This window comes from Halichoerus grypus, chromosome 3 (genome assembly GCF_964656455.1).
Source record: "Halichoerus grypus chromosome 3, mHalGry1.hap1.1, whole genome shotgun sequence".
Classification (NCBI taxonomy): domain Eukaryota; kingdom Metazoa; phylum Chordata; class Mammalia; order Carnivora; family Phocidae; genus Halichoerus; species Halichoerus grypus.
The window spans coordinates 20,854,713-20,867,573 of record NC_135714.1 but is presented as its reverse complement, the minus strand read 5'-3'; the positions used below and the strand labels follow the sequence as shown (position 1 = coordinate 20,867,573).

At 43.1% G+C, this 12,861-nt stretch overlaps 1 protein-coding gene across 1 annotated transcript in view; it reads right to left on the bottom strand.

The window, feature by feature from the left end:
• Positions 1 to 12,627, bottom strand: part of RBPJ (recombination signal binding protein for immunoglobulin kappa J region) — a 220,561-nt gene extending 207,934 nt beyond the window's left edge. Inside the window, exon 1 of the mRNA XM_078068470.1 lies at positions 12,488 to 12,627. Within this exon, the coding sequence (XP_077924596.1) occupies positions 12,488 to 12,519 (32 nt within the window). The 5' untranslated portion in view covers positions 12,520 to 12,627. The remainder of the gene's footprint in view (positions 1 to 12,487) is intronic.
• Positions 12,628 to 12,861: the final 234 nt, after the last annotated feature.

The following is a 12,861-nucleotide window of genomic DNA, read 5'->3' as shown; positions in this document are numbered from 1 at the left end:
ACGACCCTGAGATCATGACCTGAGCTGAAACCAAGAGTTGGACACTTAACGGACTGAGCCACCCAGGCGCCCCGAGGTAGACAATTATTAATATGACCCTGTGCCCTGATTCCTGTAGAAAGGAATTAAATAATAAAAAGTTGGGAGGTTGGAAGAGGCGAGGGGAGAGAATTGTCTTTGTAGTCTAGGGGTTTAGAGGGAAGAAAGGAAGTAGCTGCCGTGAGTAGGGGAGAATTAGGCTTATCCGTGTGGCTGGAGGGCTATGATTTGGGTCCTCTTTAAGTTTGCTTGGGAAGACGCAAGTCAGAGATTACAATATTTTTGAAAATCCCCTATGGCTATTTGGACTGTGCTTTTTTGCACGTGACCTCATGGGCCAACACCGGTCTGGCCATCTGAACTCCCAGAGCTCCAGGAGAATCAGGAGAGAAATCTTAGCAGTAATTCATAACACATTTCTCCAGTGATAAGTGTTGAGGGTCCCAGCGCAGAGATGGTCATTGTTCACGCTGGGCTGTTTGGTACTGAGGAAAATGGGGAGGAGGGAAAGAGATGCGAGCGGTGTCTATGGTCTTGGTTTTCCACCAAATTCACGTGAAGTCCTAACCCTCGGTACCTCAGAATGTGCCTGTGTTTGGAGACAGGGCCTTGAAAAAGGAAATCAAGTTAACTGAGGCTATTTGGGTGGGCTTTAATTCAATCCGACTGTGTCCTTAGGAGAAGAGGAAGGCGGGATGCCAGCGGAAAGGTCATGGGAGGGCACACTGAGAAGGAGACCCTCTTCCAGCCAAGGGGAGAGGCCTCAGGAGAAACCAAGCTTGCCGATACCTTGCTCTTGGGCTTCCAGCCTCCAAAACTGTGAGAAAATAAGTTTCTGTTGTGTAAGCCCCGCAGTCTGTGGTATTTTGTTATGGCAGTCCCAGCAAGTTAATAACACCATGGCACCCATCTCCTTCTGGTACTGGAAATGTCAATGGCTCCCACTGACTATAAATATAGTGTAATTCTTTAGCATGCCTGGCATTTAGTACTTCCGACTCTCGTGACTATCTCCAGCCCACTTACCTCACTTCATCAGAATTTCTCGCTCTGCCCCCTGGGATCATCTCAACTCCTTTGCGATATTGTTTCCTTCCTATCTCTACGGGTGGAACTCTTACTGGGTCTTCAAGGCTCAGGTCAAAGACCACCATCTCTTTGACCTTCCTCATTCACTTTGCTTCTAGTACAATACTCCCCCCTTATCCACGGGGGATACTTTCCAAGACCCCCAGTGGATGCCTGAAACCCTATAGATACCATGCTTCTCCTATACAAACAGACTGTGGTAAAGTTTAATTTAGGCACAGGGAGAGATGAAGAACAACGACTAATAATAATAAAATGGAGCAATTATAACCGTATACTGTAATAAAAGTTATGTGAATGTGGTTTCTCGCTTTCTCTCTCATAATACCTGATAGTACCATACTCAACCTTCTTCTTGGGATGATGGGAGAGGATGAAATGCCTACACGATGAGCTGAAGTGAGGTGACAGGTGTAGGCACTTGGGACATAGCGTGAGGCTATTATTGACCTTCTGATGACTTGTCAGAAGGAAGATCTTCTGTCTCCCAACCACAGTTGACTACAGGTAACTGAAAACTCAGAAACTGAAACCTTGGAAAGTGGGGGACTAATCTCCTACTTAAGGTTAGGAGAACACATACCCTCTGGATGCAGATGACCTGGGTTTTGAATTCTAGCTCTGCTACTTATGAGCTGTGTGACCTTGGGCAAGTTACTTAATGTCTCTGAGCCTCATCCTCTCCCCTGTGCATGGGAATAACAGTAGTCCCATTACACAGAAGTTGAGAAGAGTAAGTAAAATAATGCCTGTAAATCTCACTGTAAATGTCTAATGTACACCATTTATTTTCTTATTACTCCAACCTTATTATTCTTAACATTTTCCAATACTTATTCTTATTTAATTTTTCCTTATTTCTTAAAGCTTTCAAAATATATTACCTGTTTCATAATAAAACAACACTTGGGTGTTCTTATAAAAATTTTAATTTTGTTGAAAATTCTGATTATGGAAGCCACACATGCTCATTGTAAAAATGTCATTAGAGATAGAAAAACAAGAGGGAAAAAAATCATTTATAGTCCTGCTGTCCAGGATCTACTGTTAACACTTTGATGTATCACCTTCCATCTTTTTCCTATGTGTTAAATGCATGATTTGGAACAAGATCATATTCAACATATTTATGTAAAGTGCTTTTTTCATAAGGGTAGATATTTCTCCATATTAACAAATAAAGTCTGCATCAGAGGTCCACACTGGTGGCTTGTTCTGATCCAGCTCATGGGTATGTTTTGTTTAGTTTGCATAGTGTTAACAATTTTTTTCAGCCAGCTTAAAAAGAAATGGGGATATTTTACAGAAAAATCGCATTCTCCTGCTTTGGAAAATCTGAGGCTATAGCCACACTGGGCCCACAGTCCAGAAAGCCGGTTACTGGCTAGAAGTGAGTACTGCTTTTACCTTGCTCTCCTGGCCCGTGTCCATCCCTGGTCTCCACTGCCATTTGTGATGGGCATGTAGCATTTTCTGGCTATTTGTGACCAGATCTATTCTCCTCAGTGAGAATCAGCAATTTGAGGGCAGGGTCTATTGTACTTCATCTTTTATCCTTGGGTCCTCGGCACCTCCCACTTACAAAGCTTTTAATAACTGCGATACCTAAATACTTGAATGGAGACACTCATTTGTGACATTTTGCATATTCTTATTACTCTTGGAGTGCATGGAGGATTCTGAACCCCGCCGGAGCCCTGGGCTGCTCCTGTCCCTCGAAAGTTCCCGCAGCTGGACCCAAAGTGGGGCTCCCTCCACCCTGGTCACTTTGAGGAATCTGACGTCTTTCTTCCTGGAGGAGGAGTCTTAGAAGCTTTCAAGTAATTGGTTCGCCTCCCACTAAAACGCAGCCAGATGCCAAGCAGAAGATGACAGCTCTTGAATAACACCATTAAGCCTTTCCAAAGATCTGACATTGGGAGAAAGCAAAAAAAGAGAAGTCCGTCCCCAGCTACCCGTGGTGGCACTTGCTTTTTTGTCTCTCTCCCCTGTCTTCTAAGCCCTGCGACGCAGGGTGCCCTCTGCACGGTTCCCGGTGGGTGTTGGTGCTCAAATTAGAAGCTGGATTTCAGGGACCGCTGGAATGTTCTCTTGTTGCTCCTCCCTGAAGGCTGCACGTGAGGCCCCACCACAGGATGTGAGCGGGCCCCTTTAATCCGACGCCAGAGTTTGGGCTTCTAAAACCTGATCCTCCAAAGTTTGGACTTATATAACTTATTTGTTTATTTTTAAGCCAGCCCCGTCCAAGTTGAGAACACTTAAGACTCCCTTTTGGAAAAAATTTGGAACCCAACATTATCATTAACTGAATCAGCAAGCAATGGTTCTGTAAAAATACCAAGCGGCACAGTTCTGAGGACTTTTATTGTCACGTTCCCAGCGGCATTACATCGTGCGGTGCTTTCTCTGAGAATGTTTCCTGGGATTTTCTCTCTCTCTGTTTCTATCTCTCTGTTTCTGTCTCTGTCTCTCTCTTACAAACCACGGCCCGAGTCTACAGGGGATTGGAACTCCCGGCTGTGAAGAAGCCCCCTTCATTTGACAAGGGACTAGGTAGTCCTTGCTCAATACTCGACCACAGTGTTTCTCCAACTAGTTCAGTTGGTGGGGCCTCTGGAAGACATGGGGCCCTTTGTCGAGCATGGCAAAAACAGAAAACATGATAAGACACATATCTTTGGGTCAAATATCGGATGCCACTTTATATTAGATTTTAGACATAAGGGAACAGGTGCCGAGGGTCTGATAAAAAAATGTATGTGAGGAAGATGTTCACTGCTATGTTACTTCTATTAGGGAAAAACCTTGGAAACACTCTGTATCTTTAGCAGCAGGAGAATAATTAAATAAATTATGCCATTTTCAATGTATCTGTTAATGGGTCATCAAAGTCATGAAGATTCTTTGAAGAGTTTTTAATGATGTGAGGGAAGTTATAATTTGTTAGGTTAGAAAAAGTGGAATACAAAGTCATAGATGAAGTATAAGGCCAATTATGTTTATTATATGGACAGAGATCCTTGGGAAATTCACCGCAATTTTAGGAGAGGTTCTCTCTCAGCATGAGGAGATTATGGGTAGTTTTTGTTTCTTTATACTTTTTAGCACTTTCAAATTTTCCCCACAATGAGAATTTATTGCTTTCATCATCAGATATTAAAATGATTATAAGGTAGCCAACTTTCCCAGTGGTGACAGATTTGGGTGCACATTTTCTTTCAATGCCATTTTCCTTGGCTCTTACTGGCTACCCTCTATCCTCGTGTGGCTTCTCCAGTGAGGGTCTGGAGGAAAAGACTGGGACTTAAGATGAGGAGGGTAAGATGTCCCCCTATGTACAGAGCCACAGTAATTTCCCTTGGGACCTGGAGGTTTGTGGGCATCTCTGAGCTGTATGTACTCCAAAAAGAGTCCTGTGTCCAGATTCATAGAGCTTCATAGATTTAAGAAGGAAACGAGGCAGAAGGTTTCTACTGATTGATCTTATGTACAAGTGAGAAAGAGTTCTAGGAGAATACCCTTTCCCTCTCTTTATCCCCACAGCCTCTGCTATCCTAAAACAACACCAACTGAAGGGCACATCGATATTTTCAAGTTCTGGTGAGGTGGCCTGGTTCAAGCAAGGTGACTAAGCTACACACACTGAGCTTTGAAGGTTATCCAGCTGAAAGAGGACCGGTTTATTCCCTGGGCCAGCCAATTCCTTCAGCCCTGTGGGTTTCCTCCATGTGTTAAATGGATGTAACATGACTCGAATCTTCTTTTGGAGCTGTGTCCAATGACCTCATCTACCATTGCTTATACACATGGGGTGAAGTGCTCCCTGCAGGAGCTGAAGGGTCCTGTTGAAGGGGGACTAGAGCTGGGAGGGGGGGACAAGTGTTTCTTAGGAGTGTGTATAGGGAAGGAGCAGAGTCTTTTAGCTACCAAACGTGGTAATAATTCAATTCAATTACAGCCACCCACTGTTTATTGAACGATTTTCTACATTTTGGACAAGGCACCCAAGAATCTCCCCATACTCCTTCGAGAATGTCTCACTTTCCTCCATCAGCATCCTATCTAGTCCTTTTGTTGAAGGCTCGGATCCCTGTTTGGTATTGTAGAAATATCATTGGTCCTGAAATCAGTGGGTCTGGGTCAAAAATGACATCTCTACTCTGTCACCCGCAAGCACTGTGGTTGCTGGCCGGACACTCAATCCCTCCAAACCTCATTTGCCCATCTTTAAAACAGGAATAATAATGCCAGCCTCATGAGGTTGTTCTTGAGTAGGGTTGTCGGATTTAGCAAATGAAAATATAGACACCCAGTTACATAGGAATGTCAGATAACAAATAACATCTCATCTAAGTATTTATTATGAGTACTTCAGACATACTGCTACTAAAAAGTTAGTTGTTGTTTCTCTGACGTTCCAATGGAACTGGGTGTCCTGTATTGTACCTGAGAATCCTATTCTTGAGGCTGAAGTAAAAGGATTTATCTGAAACCTACTGCCCCCAATCAGTGAGTACTCTTTCCTCTGTCCCTGCTCTCCCAGGGTGGGACCCACAAGGGGATTCATTGCTTCTCCCTTTCCTAGCTGGGGGAAAAAGACTGCTTGACCAGGTTGGTGGAGGGCAGGGGAGGATGCTCAGTTAGTGGAGGCCATCTGCACAGGACGAGTGAGAGAGGAGAAGACGCATAGGCTGGTATGAGGCGACAGCTCTACTTAACAGACATAGCATGCAGAGTGTCCCTTGGTCTTGTGTGCCTTTAACACACTCCGCTCTGTTCAAGCCTGTCAGTGGAGGTGACATAGTCGGGCCAGGAGAAGCCTGGATGGGGATACTGACCCCAGGGAAACCCCGTCCAGGCATGACCATTCCATAAGCTTCAAAGGCTAACTGTTGTGATAGACAGAGGGACTTTCCTGGGGGTAATTTTTACAAAGAAAGGGTAGAGGTAACTGGGTGCCCCAGAGACCTTACTGCAACTTGGGGGAAACCCAGCGAATGAGTCGACACCGGCCTGTCCTCATCTCTTATGTCTCCTTCCCACTGCCTCCCCCAAACTCGAATCCCGTTGAGCTCGAGCTCCCCCAGCTTGTGGGGTGGACACGGCAGGTGGCAGGTCCACTCTCTGGCCTTTGTGTGCATCACAAGCTGCTCAAGTACCCCCAGAACGTCAGGGTAGAATTTTCCTTTTCTGATCATCTGAATTCCAGGCGAAAAGCTCAGCTGTCGTAGGCTTCAGGGAATTTTTCCACCAGGATGGAAATTGGGGCCAAGAAAGTGCGGGCATGCAGAAGGCATTCTTTTCTGCTATTCAGACGCACTCTCCCTTTAGTTAGGGCATTAGAAAATGGTGCCTTTCCCCAGAGTCCTCGATGAAAGTTTTGAATTTCATTACAGAGAGAAAACACAGAAAGGGAGACCATCACTTGCTGCAGTTCCTAATCTGTGATGTTTTTTCCCCATATCCCTTTAAAATAAAAATCTAGAGAAGATTTTAATATGTTCTTTCATAGATGTATTTGATATTAAGAAAACTAAAATGAATTCAAGCCCATACCCAGTGCAAAAAAAAGGGGGGGAAGAAAAAAAGAAAAGAAGAAGAAAAATTTAAAGTGAAACATCTGTCTGCTGTCCTAGTCTCGATTTAAGTCTCCTGGTCAGCTTGGTACTTTTATTCTGAAAGACAAGACGTAACATCTGACTATTATTTCCTAAATAGCTTTCTTTTAGTTTCACTAAAAATTTCTAATTTTTTTTATTCCTCTTAGGAAATGATATCTTTAAAATTTGGGTTTGATGGGTTATATGTATTTCCCCCCCCCAACATGTGAGGATAAATACATGCTATTAAAACGTGAGCATGCAAGGGGCGCCTGGGTGGCACAGTCAGTTAAGTGTCGGGGTTTCATCCCAGGTCATGACCTCAGGGTCGTGAGATCGAGCCCCACACCGGGCTCTGCGCTCAGCATGGAGTCTGCTTGGAGATTCTCTCTCTCTCTGCCCTTCCCCACCTCTCCCAAATAAATAAATCTTTAAAAAACAATGTAAACATGCTTGTCTGTGTATCCCTTAAAACGATCTTCCAGAAACACAGCTCCACTTGGTGAAATTATTTGAAGCCAATTAATATCTGTCACCCAGTTAGTTGTAGCCAGATTGGGGTGAGATGTTTATTCCATCTTGGGCGCTGGGCTTTGCATGCGTTAGCTCATTTATCTTCCCTATGAAGAAGGTATTTTCATGGGCCCCATTTTACAGATAAAAAAACAGACCGAAAGAGGCAAATGTCATATGACTAGTAAGTGAAAGTCAGATTCAAACCAGAGCAATCTGAGTTCAGGGTCCATGCAATCACCTCTCTCTCTTACCTCTTCGAAAAAAACACAGATACTGATATTACTGCTTGCCAGGAAAAAAGCAGGCAACAGTCCTGTTGAAGAATGAGTTCATTCAGTACTAAATGGTAAGTACGTCCTTACAGTAACTTCTAATGCATTGCATGCAGCTCCCAACTTGCCGAGAGGTTGGATTCCAAAAGTTGATTTAAAAGCAATTCCCCGTCCCCCTCCTTTGTGCTCCAAGGCACTTTGTACACACCTCTCCTGTTACACTCAACACGTTGCACTCAGCGCATTGTCTCTTAGCTGCTTACACATCTCTCCCCCTCGGGGCTCCTGCTCAAGGGCACACACCTTGCCTTATATCTCCTTTGGTATTCCCAGCACCCAGCAAGGTGCCTAACCCAGGGAGACGTTGTATTACATTACAAGTCATTTGTTGGGAACTCAGCACACATTTCCCAAAAGAAACGCAAGACAAATGGGAGTGGAAGCATTATGTTTCCAACCAGCTCACAAAAGTTTATTTAAACTTTCTTGTAGTCTACCAAGAGTACTAATAAGTAATTTGGAACCGTGGGTGGGACAAGAGATGGTAGGTGGGGAAAAAGATAGAAATCTTCCTCCCCCTTCTCCTGAGTCAGATCGAGATGAAATTTCACTTGGGTCAGAATTCATCTTTGACTCCCCCTAAACTGCTCTTTTTTTTTTTTACCTCTCCTGTCCACGGGTATCACTGCCTCCAGGCTTCCTACTCAATACCCAGCTGTGGTCTCTCGATCAGCTCTTCTGCTCTTTCCCCAAATAACCTACTTGCCCCCCTCCCTAGTCAAAATTCCTGTTTCCTGAGTGCAGCTGAGCTGAGTTGATTTTCAGCAGAAAACAATGTGCTTGAGTAAATTCTTGCTAATGTGTTAATGACTGCCCAATGCCAGGCATATGACTGTTTATACACAGTAGTTAAGATTATAGGATTTGGAGACAGACCTAGATTTGAATCTTGCTTCTACCTCTACGTTCTATGACTTAGCTAGGGTAATTTAATTTCTCTAAGCCTCAGTTTTCTCATCTGTAAAGTGGAAATAACCATGGTTATACAGGAAGCCAACACTTTTATGACATTTCTCAGTGTTAAAGCATACACTGGGCACAGTTATAAGTACTTCTTCATTGACTCACTTTGTCTTCACAACCACCCCATGAGGTAGGCCCTCTTATTATTAACCATTAAAGAGGGGAGGGGCTTTTTGAAAGAGATTTCTAATGGTAAATTATTTATTCCTGCCTTCTTCCAAAAAGGCTTGGAGGCAAAATCGTACATTGATAGAGTCTTCCGGATGGAAGAGGACAGTCATTCCCGGGAGGAGATTTTTCAGGGCAAAGAGAGTGGGGGCTGATGCCAGATCGCCCGTGGCTGAAAATTCATCTGGAGAGTCCATTCCCTTATGCGATTCCTGTTTCCACAGCTTCTTGCCTTCTTCTGCCTCTGAATGTGCCGAATCTGCAAGTGGTCCAAGTTTTTTTTTTTTTTTCTATCCCCTTTCTTTCTTTTTTAATTTTTTCACCCAGCCCACGGCAGCTGCAAGGTGGCGGGGGCCAGGCGGATGGCAGCAGCTGTTTGTATGTATGGGACCTCTGTAGTCTTTCTTTGTGAGTCGGGGCTGTCTGTATATATCACAAGCCACCACCTGGCAAGACATTTCGTTCCATCTAGGTTGTTTAAATGTTTCCTGGATGATATCATAAATGCAAAAGGAGGAGAGGAACTTCAAGATGTTAAGTTCCAGCCCCTCACTGCCCTCTGGCCCTACACGGAAACATTCGAGGGAGATTTTGTCCTGTAGCTTAGCAGGCAGCCTAGCATTTGCTCTCCAGTCCTTCCCATTTACCAGATGCAGAGATTTTAAAGCCATGGGGGAATGCAGTTGCACCGAAGTAACGGGGTAGTCACGGAAAACAGTGAGCAGAAGCCTAAGGTAGAGGCAGGGGGCAAGTTGGCCCCTGGAGATGCTCCCTGTGGGTGTCCTTGTGATTAAATAACTTCACTTCTCTGGGTTAAACCAGATGGGTGGGTGGCACTATCTCTGGTCCCTCCTGGGCTGAGGACTCTCTGATTCTCTGATAAACTCGGGACAGAAGGCTGTTCATCCTTTCTGATGTCAGCCTAGAGATGGACGGTCCACCATGACCCTTGTAAGCCTGTTCAAATGTTTCCTTATCCATAAAATTGAACAATTTCCCCTATGCTAACTAAACATTTCTTATAATTTGAGGGGTTTTTGTTGTTGTTGCTACTAGGCCTTCTGAAAACATGGATAGACTTCTACCCTATGTTCTTATTACAGGGATACAATTGTTACATATATAGTGACACATCTGTTTTAACCTAGATGATTAGTTTTTAAAGACTTTAGCAGCAATGATATTCTTTTTACATGACATTTATATTTAAGAGCAACTTAACCTACACCATTTCATTTGAACCTTGAACTAGAAATAGGAGGGGAAATTATACTCATTTTTATATGAGAAAAAGAGATTCAGGATGAATAAACCTAAATACCTTTAATAATATCTCATCTTATGGTTACTAAGCGGAAGAGTCAGGACCCAAAACTTAGATTCTGTTGACTCCAAGTCTAGTGCTCAGGCCAAGAGAATGCATATAAATTAGACCCAGCATCACCACCCAACATACCAACTCTCCCTGCTTGAGTTTCTGCAATGTCCTGCGTAGTTTACTAGGTGCTTTGCATATAACATCTCGAATCTTTGCAGCAACCATGCAAGGGAAATGTCATCATACTCAGTTTAGAGATGGAAAAAAAACAAAAACAAAGCTCGGACAGTTTAAGTATTAAGTAGTTGCCTAATGGCTAATGTGTGTTGAAAGCAAAATTCAAACCCAAGCTCATTCTTTTGACAGTGAGGCCTTTCACTTAAATATGCATCACCTGAAATGAGACCCAATATAGTTTAATCTTTTGGACTTTTTTTAGGCCACATGAATTATTGTTCCATGAAAGTACAGTTAACAGAAAGTCCTACTGGGTTGAATTCCATTTAGCCAACTTGAACCTCACTTAGTTGCCCTTAATTTTCCTGCCGTGCATCACTCTGCTTGTTGGACTGTCTTTTCTAGATTTTATTTTCCATTTTTAAAAAAATATTTGTTGTTTGCCTTTTTTTCTAGGCCCTTCTTAAAATGTCTCTTTTTCTATTTTAAGAGATTGGTGTTTAATATGAGCACAATCTTTTTAGAACTCTCATGATGGCCCGCCCGTAGAAGCACAGGATTTTAGCTTACCTCCTCTTTCCCAAATTCCAGATTCTGCATCCCAGGGCCATTTTACATTTCTTCGTAATCCACTTTCCTGCCAATTTTACCTAGCTAACCCTTGCTTATTTTTGTATCCTTGTAATTCATTGTCTATTCTTCAGCATTCTAACTTTATCTATAAAATCAGAATAATGTCCTGTCCTGTCCTGTCCACATCTCATCGTTCTAGTGATGCTCAATCAAACCACGTACAGGGAAAGCACTTGGAAAAGTATAAAGAATGATGAACACAGACGACTGTAGTATATTTTGCTTTAGAAAAACCTATGTCACGTAAATGGAGCTAAATAATCAGCATTGGGCAGTAAGGTGGAGATTTAGATGTTCTGGATTATTTATTTGTTATGATATATATACTAATTTTATAAAATAACTTGTCACTAAATCGTTTTAAAAGAGAGAGTTTATGTGCATATTTTAAAGTAATGTGGTCTTCATACTGTAGACCAACATGGGTAAGGGTTGTTTAAATATAGCGTTGGTGCCCCCCCATGCTTCTGTGCTTCCCCCCCACACCTCCCTGGTTTCTTTGCCTACACATTCCTGGCTGTCATCCTACAAAACCCACACCTTCGGGTATTGTTATGGACTCTCTGTTAACCTTCTCTTGCAGACGTTCCCACATTTTCCAGTATAAGAACACATTTTAAAAGTGTTAACTCTTTCTCTGCAGGTCCATGGTGAGAATGAACTTCTGGTGTCCACTGACCCAGAAAATACTCAGTGAGAAAAGGACATTTCAAATTCAGTAAAACTTTTAAGTGGATTTGTTTTTAATTGATCACAACTGCATCCAAATGCTTTTGGAAAATACACAGACACATCTGAGACATTATTCCAAGTTTATAAACACTCAGTACCTATTTGTCAAATGAATGCATGAATAAGAAGAGAATAAAAATGTGCAGACACTGTTTGTGACATATGTGGATTTACAACCCTCTGTCATAACTCCATTCCCCAACTCCTACCCCGGGGGGCCAGAGCTCAGAGTTTGGAAACCACTTATATGGTTTCCCTAATACCTAGCATACAGGAGGCACTCAAGAATTGTGTACTGAATGTCCATAGGAATGAATGGATGAACACTACTTGTCTCTCAATTAGATTACAAGTCTGAGAATACCAGCTATGTCATAGACGGTTCCCAGCAGAGCCCAACATTGGGCTGAAAGTAGCCTGCTTTCAATAAACAACTAACTTGATTAGCCTCCCCTACTGACATTTCTGGAAGGGGTTATTAGAAAGGAAGGAGCTAAAATTTAAAATATCTAGAGGGAACATACATGTTTTTGATTTCAGAGAACTCCTTGTGTTCCTCCGCGAGGGTAAGTAGGGGAAAGCATGGAGTCATGAAAACAAGGTGATGGGAAAGAGCCCAAGGAAGGATCAGTGCTGCTGGCCCTCAGGGAGGGAGAGCGTCTGGTTAGTGGGATAGAAACCTCACCCTTGGAAGCCTGCCTCAGGGTTCTGCTGAGTAATCTATGGCTTCACCAGAGAGCGGGGAATGTGACCAGAGCGCAGTTGGGTGGAGTGAGACGGCAGAAGGGATGGTTAGTTCATTACACCTTGAAGTGGAAGTGGCAAAGAGCAGTTGACTTACTCATAAATCATCAACTAGAGCATCTTCAATATTTTTATGGGCAACGTGACAGAGAGATTCTGTTGGAGGAATCACTCACCTCAGCAATGCTGGGTAGAGCAGTCCAATCATCCTGAAGAGAAACTCTTAACACGGGTTCTTCTTGGAGGCTCCAATGTCATGAAACACTGTGGAAAGAGATGGACACTTGCACCCTGAGTCTGGTGGCCACTTCACCCTGCAGCAAAGGAAGTGAAAGTGTCAAAATGAAGAGGAAGAAAGCCAACAACATTCTCTCTAGGGGGAAAAGTGCAGACACAGGCCTTTTTTTTTTTTTTTTTAGGGGTGGAGAGTTCAAAAGTGCTTTGATTATAGACGCTATCTATAAAGACGAACAAGAAATAATCTTTCTTATTTCTTGTTTTTCCTCAGCTGCTCCTGAGATCGGAGGCCTGATTTTTATAGAATAGCCGC